The 16,884-nt window shown below is 42.6% G+C and overlaps 1 protein-coding gene across 1 annotated transcript; it reads right to left on the reverse strand.

The window, feature by feature from the left end:
• Positions 1–3,549: 3,549 nt before the first annotated feature.
• LOC146644347 (uncharacterized) lies at positions 3,550–13,794 on the reverse strand. Its single transcript, XM_085395418.1, has 8 exons — positions 13,773–13,794; positions 13,275–13,469; positions 7,748–7,834; positions 6,821–7,074; positions 6,617–6,742; positions 4,242–4,382; positions 3,674–3,785; positions 3,550–3,554 (listed from the first exon to the last, which is right to left on the reverse strand). Exons 1-8 carry the CDS (start codon positions 13,792–13,794, stop codon positions 3,550–3,552), a joined length of 942 nt encoding a protein of 313 aa, XP_085251544.1.
• Between the last annotated feature and the right edge of the window lie 3,090 nt (positions 13,795–16,884).

Consider the following 16,884-nt stretch of genomic DNA (forward strand, 5'->3'; position numbering starts at 1 on the left):
CAATCAGAAGTCTAGAAGCCTCGGTGGGAAAAAGTAAAAGCTGGGGCATAGAAGCAGAACCGAGTCGTATGTGTGGAGGGACTAACTGTGTGTATATGTAAGCATTTAAACACTGCAGAGAGTAGAATTAACAGTAACAGTATTGTAGAAATGCATTTCACCGAAACAATAACGTGGCGCACAGTGTGACGCATGTACCAGTTTATTGTATTTCCAGACTTGCTTTCGGCACAATTTACAGTGCACGCTACTCTGTTTTTTGTCAGACTTGAAATAGCCGAAATACCTTCACACTACGGAACTTCTATGGCTCTTCCGTTCGACAATCTCTCCGGCGTTGGAACCATCATCTGTTTTCTCTTCGGTCACGCTCGGTTGATTTTTCTAGTCGGCACACTCATTTCCTCCATTACGCGCTGGCTCCATTACCCGCTGGCTGCTTCCCAAACAAACACACGTGCGGCTTGGCACTTGTGCTGTACATAACAAGTCACGCGACGTGACGCTGCGGCTGTGATTGGTTCGGCTCTGCGCTACTTAATTTGGATTGGCTGACCTTTTTTTTTTTTTTTTTTTAAGAGGACAAGAGCGGTGAAGTCTATCTAAATGACATCAGAAACAGCAGTATGCGACATTACGTGATGGCAGAGCTTCAGTTCATCCTTTGTTCATCCTATCGCGATAGTTTAATTTCTCTATCGAGTAAAAGTTATATCGCGATACATATCGTTATCGTTCTATCGCCCAGCTCTATATCCAGGCATCCATGAAAACAGAATTTATGAAATTTAACGGAGTTAGAAGTTAGCAGGAAGTTAGCTCGCTAGTTTCCATCTAAGTATAATATTGCATGTTCACACCAAGAGATTTTCTAAATCAAATTAAGATGTACAGCTCTGCTATCACTTCACATAAATGAAGACAGGAAAGTAAACGTTTTGTGGGGTTAATGAAGTTGGGCTAGCTGGTATATAATGATGTGCTATGTGATCGCTAGCTACACAGCATAGACACAGTGAAGCTGGAGCACGCTAACTTTTCTCGATGTTTAGGGCCAAAATGCAATCGCATTGCAGGATTGTAAATCAGGGGTCTCGAACTCCATGCCTCGAAGGCCGGTGTCCTGCAGGTTTTAGATCTCACCCTGGGTCAACACACCTGTATCAAATAATTAGGTCATTACCAGGCCTCTGAAGAACTTCAAGACATGTTGAGGAGGTAATTTAGCCATTTAAATCAGCTGTGTTGGCTCAAGGATAGTGATGTGCGATACCACTGATTTCCTTTCCGATCCGATACCAAGTAATATTCAGGGTGGTATCGACGATACTGATCCGATACCGATACTTTGTACAAAACGGATTTTATTTATTGTATCTCAAATTATAGCGTCATAATGATTACAGGACATCAGAATACCTTCTTCTTATCACTTAATAATGCAGAGTTCATCATATAGAAATAAAAAAACTAAAGTTGTGTGCTATTTGAACACCTTGCCTGCCTGGAGGACTAAAGGACTCCGTGAGAGACTCTCACCCTAGCAGCACCTGTCCCTCTCCTCCTCTTCAGTTCGCCTCAACATACGCTCGTCATATTTTGTGATATGATTTACTCTGAGGTGTTTGACAAGGTTAGTGATGTTGCCACAACCATACATGCCAACCCTCCCGATTTTTCCGGGAGAATCCCACCTTTCTCCAGATTTTCCACCCGGACAACAAAGTTGAAAAACCATATCGCAGAATTCATAGCGCGGCCCAGCCAATTCCAGTTTCCAACAATGACGGCAGCGACTTAGTTTTAATATCACTCTTATTTCTCTTTCTGGGTCGCAAAAAAACTTTTAACATATTTTCAGGTGAGAATGTAGCTGTGTAAACTTCAAATATCTGAGCCGACCGACACATCGTCTTCAAACCCCCGCGGTCTTTCACCACTCGGGTTAAACATGATATATAAGTCACTTTGATAACTTAAAAATGTTCTTGTTTGGCTTTTTCAGTGTTTTATTTGTTCGTGAGTAAATCGGTTTGGCTGAGATTAAAGTTATTAGATTAGATTAAATTAAATTAAACTTTATTATTCCCTCGGGAGGGTTCCTCCGGGGTTTTCACACAGCTGAATAAACGTCAAACAGAAAACTGATTAAACAGAGTTTACGTCAGTGTCCGGTTATATTTTAGACAGCAAGGAGCAGACGGCAGAGTTTCACTCCACCGAGGGAGCTCGTGACGTACTACCCGGCTTTCTTTAGACCGCGAAGGCCGGTCCTCAGGTGGAAGCAGCCTCTGAATTTGGACACCCCCGCTGTTTCCGGGCCGGCCAATAATAACGGTGACATTTAACGTATTTTATCCGATAAATAAACCCTGTAAAATATATTTATCCGCCCAAACAGCCCTTTTGAATGTCTCCCTAATTCTGAGGTCTCAAGATTGGCAAGTATGGCCACAACACCTCACTTTTTTTGCCACATTTATTGCAAACCACGGCTCAGCTGTTTGTGGAGGTAAAATACATCCGCACAATTACGCTCAGCCATTGTTGTGAGTGCGCACGCCAAGGGGCTGCGAGACATTTATACAGCTGTATTTCGCACATGACTATGAAAGGCGGAAGAGGAAGTAGTTCCTTTGAATGTAGGCAATCCGAATGTTATAGTTTCTTTCCACTGTGTTCCTGTTAATGATAAACTACAAATTTACTCTAAATTACTAAAATATCGATATTTTAATGTGAGAATCGATTCTAGAACATAAATGATTGGTATCGGAGGAATCGATATTTCAGGATCGATCCGCACATCACTACTCAAGGACACATTTAAAACCTGCAGGACATCGGCCCTCAAGGCCCGGACTTCGAGACCCCTGCTGTAAATGGACAAAACTTCAGTCAGGAGAACAATCGAGATAATCCACCCAGTCATTAATATAGGTTAGTCATTAATATACTGCTGCATGGGCTGGGCTGCAGTTACACCCAGGTTTTAAAAACTGAGTTTTAAAATCAACAGTGGTAATGAAACCCTAGAGAGGCCGACAGTGATCACTGACTGTTTTTAGGGGCTTGTTGAGATTAGATAGACCAAGATGCAAAGCATTAAAACGTGTTAAAAGCACAACAGCCTTAAAAAACACAGATCAGTTTGAGCGTGGAAGCAGGATTCATCACGTCATCACTTATAGACCTGATTGTCGACCAGTCTAAGATAATATTTCGTAAACTCCAACATTACTCAGTGTTTTTCATCTGTGTAGAAAGACAGACCTCTATTCATCTGTTACTGATGAGGAGTTGGATCGTATTGTAAGTGAAGTCCACAGAAGCCATCCAAACACCGGCTACAAGCTAATGCATGGATTTCTGAATGCAAGAGGTGTGCGTGTCCCTGGTGAGTATAATAAGCCTGTTATTGAAATTTATGAATAAGTGATCTGTTAGTGAGCTCAGGAGGAAGCATCTCCCAGCCAACCCAGAATTTCATCAGTTGGGCCAGCCAGAAAGTCAGAAATGGAGTTAAGAAAACATTTAGTTAATTGTTCATCATGCTGCAGAGAATATACAGTGAAATTGTGAATTTCATACATTATAACTTTCAATGCTTATTATCAAGCATTTGCAATATGAGCAATAGCTTTATTTAAAAAAAAAAAAAAGGTGCCTATACCGGTTTCAATGAAGATCCGTAGAAATCCAGTGATGCGGCACATGGACTCAACATCAAATTCCTCATCTTCATCACTATCCTGAGCTGCCCATGTGATTTTGTCTATTACCATCTGATAGAACATGGAAGAGGACAACTTAGTCTACAGTACTGGTGAAAAGAATATATATTTTATCATTTTTATTAATAGGAAACAACAATTTCAGTATATTATATCATGGAAAGTTCGCCAAATACATTTATAAATAAGGTCTCATAAATCAGTGGTCCCCAACCCCTGGGCCACGGAACGGTCGGTGAGTCATCAGGTACAGGGGCTGTGAGAGTTGATGCTCAGGTGTGAAATTTATGGTTTTCAGGGTTTTTATCGTTAACTCTGTTTCCTTGGTTCTTTACCCGTGTGCTATGAATACATCTTTTTTTGTTAGCGGTACTGGTTTTATTTTGTTGTATTAATCCACTACAGATTTAAGGCTGGTCTCTAAAAATACTGTCGGACATAAACCATTCCATGGTGCAAAAAAGGTTGGGGACCGCTCTTATCAGTGATGAGAAAGAACTGGTTTACCTGTGGTGTGAACTGCATTTCTGCCATTCGTGGGAGAAGAAGCGGGACAACATCTGGCCTACTCGTTAGCAGGGGCCATACCATGACATCCTTGATTCCCTTTCTCTGCTGTTTGAGTTGGCGCATGGTTCTCCCAATAACCTTCCAGGCAGAGAGACACAAGCCATAGTATAAGAACAAATATCCTCCTGAATTCTACACAAGTTGGCACGGTAGAGGAAATTTACATGAAGACACACTGACGTGCTTTGCCATATCTATTTACACTGTAGTAGACTGTATACACCAAAGACAAATATAATAAATTTGCACAGTTTACAGTAATATACACTCAACAAAAATATAAACGCAACACCTTTGTTACTGCTCCCATTCCCCATGGGATGGACGTAGAGACCTAAAATTCATTCCAGATACACAATATAACCATCCCTCCCAAACAGTGGTCACAAATCAGTCCAAATGTGTGGTAGTGGGCACATCTGCTATATTGAGATAATCCATCCCACCTCACAGGTGTGCCACATCAGGATGCTGATCTGACATCATGAGTAGTGCACAGGTGTACCTCAGACTGCCCACAACAAAAGGCCACCCTGGAATGTGCAGTTTTGTCTCACAGCAAAATGCCACAGATGCCACAAGCAATGAGGGAGCGTGCAATTGGCATGCTGACAGCAGGAATGTCAACCAGATCTGTCGCCCGTGCATTGAATGTTCATTTCTCAACCATAAGCCGTCTCCACAGGCGTTTCAGAGAATATGGCAGCACATCCAACCGGCCTCACAACCGCAGACCTCGTGTAACCACACCAGCCCAGGACCTCCACATCCAGCAGGTTCACCTCCAAGATCGTCTGAGACCAGCCACCCAGACAGCTGCTGGAACAATTGGTTTGCACAACCAAACAATTTCTGCACAAACTGTCAGAAACCGTCTCAGGGACGCTCAACTGCATGCCCGTCGTCCTCATCGGGGTCTTGACCTGACTCCAGCTCGTCGCCGTAACAGACTTGTGTGGGCAAATGCTCACATTCGATGGCGTCTGGCACGTTGGAGAGGTGTGCGCTTCACGGATGAATCATGGTTCACATTGTTCAGGGCAGATGGCAGCTGAGAATGTCCCAGTTCTTGCATGGCCAGCATACTCACCGGACATGTCACCCATTGAGCATGTTCGGGATTTGCTTGACCGGCGTATACGACAGCGTGTACCAGTTCCCACGAATATCCAACAACCTCGCACAGCCATTGAAGTGGAATGGACCAACATTCCACAGGCCACAATTGACAATCTGATAGACTCCATGCGACGACGTGTTGCACTGCATGAGGCAAATGGTGGTCACACCAGATACTGACCGGTTCTGGGTCCCCAGACCCCCAATAGCGCAAAAAACTGCACATTCCAGGGTGGCCTTTTGTTGTGGGCAGTCTGAGGTACACCTGTGCACTACTCATGATGTCAGATCAGCATCCTGATGTGGCACACCTGTGAGGTGGGATGGATTATCTCAATATAGCAGATGTGCCCACTACCACACATTTGGACTGATTTGTGACCACTGTTTGGGAGGGATGGTTATATTGTGTATCTGGAATGAATTTTAGGTCTCTACGTCCATCCCATGGGGAATGGGAGCAGTAACAAAGGTGTTGCGTTTATATTTTTGTTGAGTGTACTTTTCAATTCACACACACATCTTTTATGGGGGCTTTGTTATTTTCCCAACATCAAACCACATTCTGCAGTAAAAAAAAATAAATAAAAAAAATTGCTAAGGTAACCTTTTTCATTAACTACAATGTGTCTTTAATTCCTATTTAAGTGCAAAACGTGGTAATGCAGACTTGAGATAACTGTTCTGCTGAAGGCATAACTGATGGGTGAGTGGGCAGATTCCCTTTCTAAATCAAGTAGTGATTTGGAATGTGTTTATTTTAAGAAGGGAATTTTAAAAACACAAACATACAGTAAATTTTTTAACTGCTGTCAGTATACTACAGCCTGAAGATATTTTGTAACGGGATTTCTGTGTTTGAAGTTTCATCTTGTGTGCGCGCATTTGTGGAATTAGGGTGTGAGTGCCAACACTTCCAGGTATGAAGGAAAAGGTCAGCTTTTGGTTATGAAAAACTATGTGCATGATTTAAGAAGAAGAAGAATTTTAACTTGACTGGGAGAATGGTAAATTTTAGTGCTTAAAAACCAAATATTTACAAAACTAATTTCGGCACTAATAAAAAGGGGGGGGAAGGAAACATGACCATTGCCTGCCAGTGTTGAAGAAAAAGCTACTCTATACAAATCCGTCTGCTTATTAATTTCAACAACTACAACAATGTCTTTGATACTTAACCAGCAAGAACCTACCGCATGCACTAGAAGTTTGTTATGCAGCCATCTCCTATTTGTTTTATTTACTGCTGGGAGATCCCAAGACAGGGAAAGATCAGAGACTGTGTCTTGCTGTTCCTGAGTAAGTTCTTCGAGTTCAAGCTAAAATTAAGATTAAACAAGTTATTATGGTAGTCCACACACTAATTGTAATTCAATTATTTTTTTAATTTTACATACCATTTGTATGATACTCCGGATGTGCAGATCAGGACAGTCTTCTATAACAATTGTTGCCAATTCCGGGTCACCATTGAACAGCACGTGAATTATTGCAGGACTTAATCCTGTGACACGGGGACCATCATGCAAAAAGGTGTGGGCCAACATCCTTCCTGCAACCCGGAAGAGGCTGCTCTCGATAAGTACCTCTGATGTTGCTGGGACCAGATGGTCCGGTTCACCCTCAAATAGCAGTGTTCGACCCATTCCTCCTAGAAGTACCAAGAAAGCAGGGTTTTCTTTATTTTACTTTTTTAAATTTGCCAGTGCTTTATGTAAAACTGAATTTTCAAAATTATCACAAGCTTTAAAACAAGGAGAGTAAGGTAATTATGATAATATATACCAATATTATCCTTTAGTTAATTTAAAAAAAAAAAAAATCCAGACACAAACACCACATAAGAGTAAAATACATTTAAAAGTGGTGAAATACCGTGTATAGGAATTTATTTTACTTATGTATTAATCACATTATTTTATCGTATAATGCCTTGGTGCCACTGGATTTTAACAAGTCTCACACTCATACAGCAAGACAAATGATGGGGGTCTAGGTAAGGAAGTTAGGGGAGCAGACGACTTCACAGGAAGAGTCTTTTGTCTCTTCGAGGACTCTGGGAGGTAGCAAGGGAGTGTGAACCTTAAGGTGTGAAACAGTGTGTACTGCCTTTTGTTCCTGGAGAAGGTATTTAACTGAGAGCCATGCTGGGCTCAGAGAGACTCTGCTGACCGTCTGTCCCGCGGACATGCAGGCTCCACCAAGCTTGGTTGTCTGTTCTTTGTGTGTTTGGATTAAAGAATGTTAGCTACCGCTCGTCTGCAGGCTTTATTTAAATGGAAAAATTCCACAACAAAAGCATATGAAAATAGTGGTACACTTACCAAGATCTACTCTGAATCCAAACTGGAGTTTGGATATTATTGTTGTCACAAAGTACCGCATCACCCCTTGTCCAACAGCAGCATCACCTGGAATAAAATACAGATGATTACACTGTACAAAAAAAATTGCTGAGTATTATTGCCAAACCTATTTAATTAAAAACATTGTTTATTTATTGTTTTTTTTTTTTAAAGAGAAAGCAATATTATTTTGGTTGGAATCCTAGAATTCTGACCCTGCCAGAAAACAAAAAAAGAGGAGTATTGTACAATACACATTTATATTAATAGTGGTAAGGTATATTATTTAGGACCACTGGGCCCATTCACAACAAACTTATTAACCTGTAACAAATTAAATTTATTTAATATTCAATTCAGTTTTTCACTGTAACAGGGCTACTTCTGTGTGATAGAGTAAAAACACTATAACTGTCATTGTAGTTAGCATGATTGGCCAACGGAGCTCATCGTATGATGCATTTCAGCCACATGAAATCAGTAAGCCACTAAGACAACTCCATTAAAAGACATTTAACTAATTAAATTTATTTAACACAATATATTTCTATTACTTTTTTTTTGTCCAATATCCCTTATAAATGTAGACCTTAAAATAATCTGCAAAGCTCTCTCAAAGAGACTGGAGAAAATAACCCCCCTCTTAATTCATCCTGACCAAACTGGTTTCATAAAAGGTAGGCACTCATCAACAAATACATGTAGATTACTTAATTTGATAGACTACTCATACAGTAAAAACCTAGAAACTACAATATTCTCTTTAGACGCAGAAAAAGCATTTGACAGAGTTAACTGGAAATTTCTATTTGCAACTTTACACAAATTTGGTTTTGGATCCTCTTTCATAAACTGGTTAAAAATATTATATAATTCCCCAACAGCTTGTGTTAGAACAAATGACCAGACATCCTCCAGCTTCTGTCTCTTGAGGGGCAGCAGGCAGGGATGCCCACTCTCCCCTTCACTATTTGCAATTTTTATCGAACCACTAGCAGCAGCAATTAGACAGAATTCAGTAATTAAGGGCATAAAATGCAAGAACGTGGAACATAAAATCAGCCTTTATGCGGATGATGTGTTACTCTTTCTCCAAAATTCACAAACCAATATCTCTGGGGTGATTGAATTGATAAACTCTTTTGCAAGAATATCAGATTACTCAATTAACTGGTCAAAATCTACAGTCCTACCGATTAATTGCTCCTTCCATAATTCCTCTTCTACACCACTGCAATCGGGAAATATAAAATATTTAGGTATTAATGTTTCTCCCAAGCTTGCAGATCTAACTAAATTAAACCATATCCCACTTTTAAAGAAGGTAGAAGATGATCTGGCTAGATGGAAATGTCTACCCATATCACTCATGGGAAGGGTTGCCGCTATAAAAATGATGGTCTTACCAAAAATAAATTATTTATTCTCAATGATCCCAACTAAACCGCCACAAGATTGGTTCAGATCTCTAGATTCATGTATGTCCAAATTCCTTTGGAAAAATAAACCCCCACGTATAAGCTTAAAAACACTACAAAAGACCAAGGATAAAGGAGGACTAGAACTGCCTAACTTTCAGCACTACTTCTTAGCCAACAGGCTTCAGTTTATCTCAGGATGGCTAAAACACACCCTCTTAGATGAACCTTGGCTAGATGTAGAACAAGCACTCTGCAATAATCTAGAGATCTCAGACCTACCATTTATCAGCTCAAACATCCAACGACATGAATGCTTTAAAAGCATCAACATCAGCTCTTCTCTGACAGCATGGTGGGAGTTTCTAAAATTGACGGCGTCTTCATTAATCCCATGCAAACGTACACCTATCTGGAACAACCCTGACATATTACAAAACAATAATATGATAAACTTTTCAGATTGGAGTGATAAAGGAATCAAATATTTAGAACATATACTAGAAGGAACAGAATTTATTTCATTTGACGGACTAGTTACACAATATGGGATCAACAAGAAAAGATTTTTAGAATATCAACAAATTAAATCCATAGTAAAAAAGAAATTTAAACCGGGTCAAGTTGAACTACAAACACCACCAAGTGTGGTTCAATTTCTTACTCTTAAACCCCCCAAATTACTATCCAAAATATACAGAATGCTTTCTAAAACAGATGAATCAATATCACTTCCTATTGCAAAATGGGAAGCGGATTTATCAGTTAACTTAGACCTAAACTTCTGGTCTCAGATTTGCTTAAAAACCTTTCATCTAATTAGAAATCCCAGTCTTCAATTAATTCAATACAAAATATTACATAGAGTGCACTATACAGGTCATCGGATGTTCAAGATGGGCTTTACGTCTACCAACAACTGCTCACACTGCCAAACCAATTCACTGGACAATTATATCCACGCTCTTTGGTTCTGTCCACCAGTTCAGAAGTTTTGGCGCGAGATATGTGAAGACTTATCGAAGTGTCTGAAATGTAACATTCCAACTTCCCCCTTAGTGTGTTTGTTGGGGAGCTTAGATAATGTCACTTCAGAAAAGAATATAGCCCATATGGTTTTCACTGCCCTATGCATAGCCAAGAAAACAGTCCTCATGAACTGGAAAAATAAAAATAATCTTAATTCTAACCAATATAGAAATTATCTATTAGATTACATTAGTCTTGATACAGCCTCTGCCACCACATCAGATCAATTGCTCTGGGCTCCTTTGATCAGCTCCATCACCTAGTGGGGGTGGGGGGTCATAGTTTGGTCCCGCCTTCACTGTTGTGATTGGTGTGGGGGTAGGGACAGGCTTAGGGCGTCGGGGGGTTCCCCGGAGGCATCTTCCTTGGGGGGCTCAACCCGGGGTAGCGGTCATGTCCGGTTAGGGGCTCTGTTGGCTCTCAGGTGACTGTTTCCTCGCGGCTGCGTGCAGCGGGGCTAGGGGAGGGTCTGTGCTGACGGACGTGGGTTACTGACCTGGTAGCCTGGCTGCCCCTGGGTGGGTCCGGGATGGGCGTGAGGTTCTGGGGGCGCTCCGTCTCTGGGCTGGGACCCGGACCGGGCCTCGGGGGCTTGGGTCCTGGTTGGTGTGTTGCCGGGGTTGTGGGCGGGTGGGTGCATGGGGGCCCAGCCCTGGAGCAGGGTGCCGCCGGTGCATCGAGCCACCTGGGGGGCTCTTCAACTGGTGGGGGAGATTGTCACATCTTGCAGGAGCTTTCCTCTCCTCAGGAGCTCCCTCTGCAGGAGGGGGAGATACAGGAGAGGTGGAGGAAGATCTCAGCCTGGGTGTTTATTGTCTTATGTAGTCTGGAAGATGAGTGGATGGTGGGGTGGGTGCAGTTTTCTCTGTGGTGGGGTTGGGTGGACTGTCCCGGGCTCTGTGGGGCCGGGCGGCGCTGCTGCACTGGGCCCCGGTCTGGATGGGCCTGGGCCCCCTTTCCCTGGTGGGTCGCGGAGTGTGGGGGTGCCTACTGGGGTCAGCGGGGGAGCTGACCCCAGGGAGGGGTCACTTGCCCCTCCCTTCCTTCCCCCCCTATGTCCAGCTGCCTCCCTCTTCCCGCTCCACCACAACCACCCACACATGCAGGGCCTTGGAGTAGGGGTATGTCACCAGGGTGCAGAGGAGGCTACCCCCCCCCCCTCTGTCCCCTTCTGGCTGCCTCTGCCTCAATTTTATCCCACAACTTAGACATTCACATTACTCACACTCTCATTACACATACATATAGGATCTTGGGGGTGGGCACGATACACGGAATCCAAAGTACCATCAGGGTGTACACCCCACCCCTGGCGTCGTTGCCCACCTCTCAAGGTTAAATACACGTAGACATTGAGGGCTAGCAGGAGGGACCATGCGCTTACCTGCTGCTCTCTGGCAGGTAGCTCCATGCCCTCCTGGGTTTTAAATGCACCTTAAAACCATCATGCATCAACACTACAATGAGCGGGTGGAGGGAGGTTTGGAGTCTTCTCTCACCCCCATTCTCTGCGACCTGCTGGAGCAGGGGGGCTAGGAGGAGGAGTTGGCCGTCCGACTGCGGTCTGGAGTGTGGAGCCTTCCTGCTGCTGCGGAGTCGGGGCGGTCTGCCTCCCCCCACCGCAGGGAAAAGGGAAACACCACCTGGGTCTGGGTGCAGTTCCCCCCTCCAGGGGCGGGGGCACCTAGACCCGGTTTGTAGAGTACGCTTGGGGAGTGTGATCGTGTGTACAACGTCTCTTTATGTCTGTCTCCACGTTGGTTGAGTGTGGAGTAAGTGCATATGAGAGCATGAGGGTGGGAATGGATGTTTGTATCTGTGTGTGCCTGTATGTCTGTGTCTATATGTCAGGTTGGGTGTCAGGCACCACCTCTCTGGGGACATCTCAGGCCCTCCAAGGTTTGGAGGCCTATCTCCCCCTACCACCACTTCCCCTGCCAGTGGCGGACCCCCTCAGACATCGGTGCGTTGGTGGTTCTTTGTGTCCGGGGATGGGCGTCCAGGTACACACCAGCTCACTCCTTGGCGGCCGCTTATCGGGGCCTGGAGCCTGGGGCTCGCTCGGGCCACTTCGGAGGTGGGGTGCCCCCGGCCTCTCGGCCTGGGGCTCGGTCACTCAGGCGCAGCTGGCTGCCGGCGGAGCTCACGGGCGCGTCACTGCAACTCCCCCTGGCTTCTGCTCCGCGGCTGCTGAGTGAGCCCTCATCTGGGACTCTCCTCAGCTCTTTCCGGGACAGTGGCGCAGCTGCCCCTCTGTTGGTCTTCCTTGGTCTCTTGTGTTCTGGGGGCCTCTGGATGTCTGGAGTTTTGATCTCCTCCACACCTGCTTCATGCCCTGGAGGACGGGGCTGTGGCCCCCCCACACCCTCTAGCAGATTATTACATGAAGGAACCTTTTAAAAAACAAAAAACAAGCGCGTCCATGCTCACAGGTGTACACACAGGTGATCACACCCACAAACTACACCCTTTTTGGCTCCTACCTCAAAGCACACTGTGTTCTGTTGATCTTATGTGCTGCACAATAATGTTTAACATTTAGTATTTACTGTCATATTCCCATATATCATTGTGATGTTGTTTATTCTATTACTCTTGTTCTCTTCTGCTTGCTTTCTTTTTTCTTTCTCAGCAGGTGACCCAGGTGATTGATATATGCATTTTTTTTTCTCTGCCCGTTCTGTTGGTTTTTGTCTTTTGCCCTTCTCCCCCGTCCCTCTTCTCAGCTGTTTCTCTTTCCCTCTTTCTTTCTCCTCTTCTTTCCCCCAGTCAAGTCTGTCCCGTATTCAGTAAGTGAAAATAAAATAAACAATAAAAGGTGAATCAAATGGACCATTACGGCAAGGCTGGGATGGTCAGTTTGGTAAAGTAAATCCGTTGGGCATCCTTCTTTGCCTTTAGACAACAATTCTGAGGGCAAAAGAGCCAAACGGGACAGGCCAAAAAAAAAAAAAATAAAAAAAAAAAAAAATATATATATATATATATATATATATATATATATATATATATATATATATATATATATATATATATATATATATATATATATTACTAACCATCAAGGGTACAATGAAGTGGACATGCCCATTCTTGTTGCTGTTTATAGAATGAGAGAAGTGCCCGGTCTCTGTCCTCCTCAGAGTCCCTCACATCCATCCTCAGCTGAAGTGGTGTCCCAGATGCATGTTCCCGAAGTAGATTTTCTCTGAAAACTTTGGCAGCATGAGCTGGATCTTTAATCACCACCCAATCTAGACCGCAAAAATAAATGAAACAATTACACATAGAAAAAACCGTCTTAACATGTTACATGCAGATATGCATTCCTTTACAGTCAAAGATGAAGAACACCTGAAAAATGTCATTCAGTGCAGCACCAAAAGGCAAATGGCCTAGTACCTATATAGTGTTTTACCACGAACACTAAAAGGCCTTTATACTACAGTCGCATTCACCCAATCAATCTTCTAATACATATTACCAGAAATATTCTAAATATTCCATTTCTGCACAGAATGAGGTTTGATTCCTGGTTTCAGTTACCCGAGCATCACTTTCAGGGTTTCCAAACAACATTAAGAACCCAAGAAAGTATTTTAACATTAATAGTCATGAATTATATTGTTGATTACATGCAGTACTATTTATTTTAAAGTAATTTTATTAAAGGTAATATTTTATTACTGAATGAATGTAAGTTGTTTGCAAACTTATAGCAGCTCTATGTGTTTACACAAACCATTGTCAGGTTCTTTGTGAACAAATTCCTCAGTACCGGTTACTACTGCACTTTGAGCTGAGGTTTCTGATGTTTCAGGCCTAACTGGCACACTTTCACTGACTGTGGCTGGCTCTCTATCATTTTCTTCAACATGGCCTCCCTCTCGTTCTCTATGTGATTCCTGCGTGGATGTCCTTGAAGTTAACAAAATTGACATTGTCATACTCTCTCATTTTCCTAATGTAAAATGAATATGTAGTACACATATGTCTTTGTTAGTACTTACCCAGCACAGCTGTCTCTGTGCATTTTTATTTCAGAAAAGGAAAATTCCTTCTGACAAGTAATACAGGAGATGAGTGGACCAGAGGCATGACCTGAGCTCTCCTAAAAGATAAAAAACATCCATTTATAAATGTAAATTCCACAATGCTATTTATTTATATTATTATGTGTGAAATGATGACAATATAGATTTATGTACACAATCAAAGTGTAAGTCCTGTTGAAGTGGACGGATGTAGATTGTAGCCTGCCCAATCACTGCAGATGGGTCTTTCAGATACGCAATGGTATATCCAGTGCTGGGACATTGAAGCAATGCAAGATTTCGACTACGAGTAGATCCTGTAATTTTTAGAAACTCAGATCCTCCCCCTTCTTGGAGCTTTGGAAACACTTCCATCAGTTTAGTTCTTACAGTCTCGGGATCATTGTCATTCCCTGTATTTAAAAGAATAAACAGATAATCTCCATTCAATCAAACACCCACATATTTGAAAACAAGCCAGTACTATCTAATAGCCACAAAATAACAATCACACAGTTGAAATTTAAGTCCAATTTAAATTAAAATGACCAAATATTTATCACATTCACGGTAAAAATTATAAAAACAAAAAACAAACAAAAAAACCCTACAGTGAACCACAATCAAAACTGGGCTCTGGTAAATTTCTACTATCAGACTTACCTGAAAATGTCACTTTTTGCTCTCCAAGTCCTGCAGCATGGAGGTCTGCTTTAAGCTGAATGCTTGGAACTTTGTTAGCCTTGTGATCAGCCAAGCAACAGAACGTATGTGTGTAGCTTCTTCTAGGTACTAGGCTCTGTGCTGACCGTCTTATCATATTTCTTCTACTCCCACCATTATACGGAGCAAAGAGCCTTGCTAGCTCGGCTGCAACACAAAGAAAATATCCCAGCGGAACAGACCACCAGTCAGCTACAACAGTCTGAACTTTCAGCTTAGCATCATTTTAAACGTCACTAACGCTACACATCAGCACCAGGCATGGTGCTGCAAAATAAGGGCGTTTTACTGACTATCTAGTTTCATGCCCCATCCACACACAACGAAAGTGAGTCACACACAAAGCATAATTAGCTAACTACCACACATAAACCTAGGTGCACAACCCCCACCCACTGAAATTTAGATGCTCATATGAATTGCTAAGATTTAACTGTGTGCTAAGTCATCAATTAGTATAACACGTGGCTGACGTTACTTACTTTGGACAGGTGTATGTAATGGTGCCGCAGGTATCTGCTGTGTCTGAGCTGACGGAGTTGGGGAATTTGTCCTCAGAGCTTCTTCAATTAAATTCGCTGCTTCTCTCAGCAGCTCCGGACAGCTTTTTGACATTTCTCGTACACGTCGTGCAATGTATCAATTGAGGTACACAACTATTGTCAAGTGTCTTGATTTTTATGGCGGCAACTTCTTGCTTCCAACTGCATAGCGCATCCAAGCAAAGTTAAAAAATGAATATCACCACCTAAAGGATCGGAGTGAGATTTAATGGGAGTACATCAATCATCAGCTTGTGGGGATAGGTTAATTGGATAATCCAAATTGCCACTAGGTGTGAATGTGTGAATGAATGTGAGTGCGAATGGTTGTCTGTCCCTGTGTGTTGGCTCTGTGACAGACTGGCGACCTGTCCAGAGCGTACCCCGCCTCTCACCCTATGACAGCTGGGATAGGCTCCAGTGCCCACCGCGACCCTGAAAAGGATAAGCGGAAGCGAATGGATGGATGGATGGACGGACATCAATCTATTATCAGGGATCGATCTGTGTGGACTTGCTTTACAGTTTAACCAATCAGATGTCAGACAAGCTACAGGGAGAGCGTTAACCCCGCCTCCTTGCTGTGATGGGTGAGGCTGACAGATAAAATTATTTCATGATGAGAGCCAGGCACCAGGACTGCCAAAATGAAATAAATAAATATATCATTAAATAATTAATTAAATGTGTCAATAATTAATTAATTAAATGTGTCAATAATTAATTAAAATGTGAAATACATAAATAATTAATTAAATGTGTCATAACTATTTATTTAATTAATTATTGCCAATTTTAATTAATTATTGCCACATTTAATTAATTATTTAATGGTGTATTTAATTAATTCATTATGGCAGTCCTGGCGTTCCATACAACAGGGCTTTAGCATCTGGAATGACACTTGTAGCTTGTTTCCATTCACACTCAGCTCGACAGCACTTGCGTCTGACAGCCTTCAGCCAGGGGTCAGATTTCGTTTTAGGCTGCCTGGTTCTTAACGGAGCCACAGTGTCCAAAGCAATCTGGTAGTTGAAATAAAACCATGAGCTCAGTTCCTCAGTCTGGCTGCACAAAAACTCTGGGACTTTACAGTTCTGGTTAAAAACTGTTAAAAACTGCTCAGCAGTGGGTCAAAAATACGACAGCGGCGAGCAGCAGCGCGGTTTAACTGAGGTACAGACAAGAGGAACTTGAAGCATCACAGGACTGTGGTCAGAAAACACAGCATCACAAATCTCTACGTTAAAAACAGAAACAAACAGAAAAACCATGAGATAAAACAAGATCAAGTGTGTGTCCATGTTCATGTATGGGACTGACTGAATAACACAAAGTTAGAATGCTTAGTATGTTTTTTAGGCTATTTT

This window comes from Rhamphochromis longiceps, linkage group LG22 (genome assembly GCF_057381845.1).
Source record: "Rhamphochromis longiceps isolate RC_006_pf linkage group LG22, R_longiceps_female_GT1.1, whole genome shotgun sequence".
Lineage (NCBI taxonomy): Eukaryota > Metazoa > Chordata > Actinopteri > Cichliformes > Cichlidae > Rhamphochromis > Rhamphochromis longiceps.

Excerpts from the sequence above, each read along its gene's own strand:
- LOC146644347 (XM_085395418.1), bottom strand. The coding sequence starts at position 13,794 with ATGTTGTTTGGAAACCCTGAAA. Across the intron at positions 13,470-13,772 it reads GTTGTTTGGAAACCCTGAAA|ATTGGGTGGTGATTAAAGAT; the intron begins GTGATGCTCGGG and ends TTTGCGGTCTAG. Across the intron at positions 7,835-13,274 it reads ACTTCATTGTACCCTTGATG|GTGATGCTGCTGTTGGACAA; the intron begins GTTAGTAATATA and ends ATTTTATTCCAG.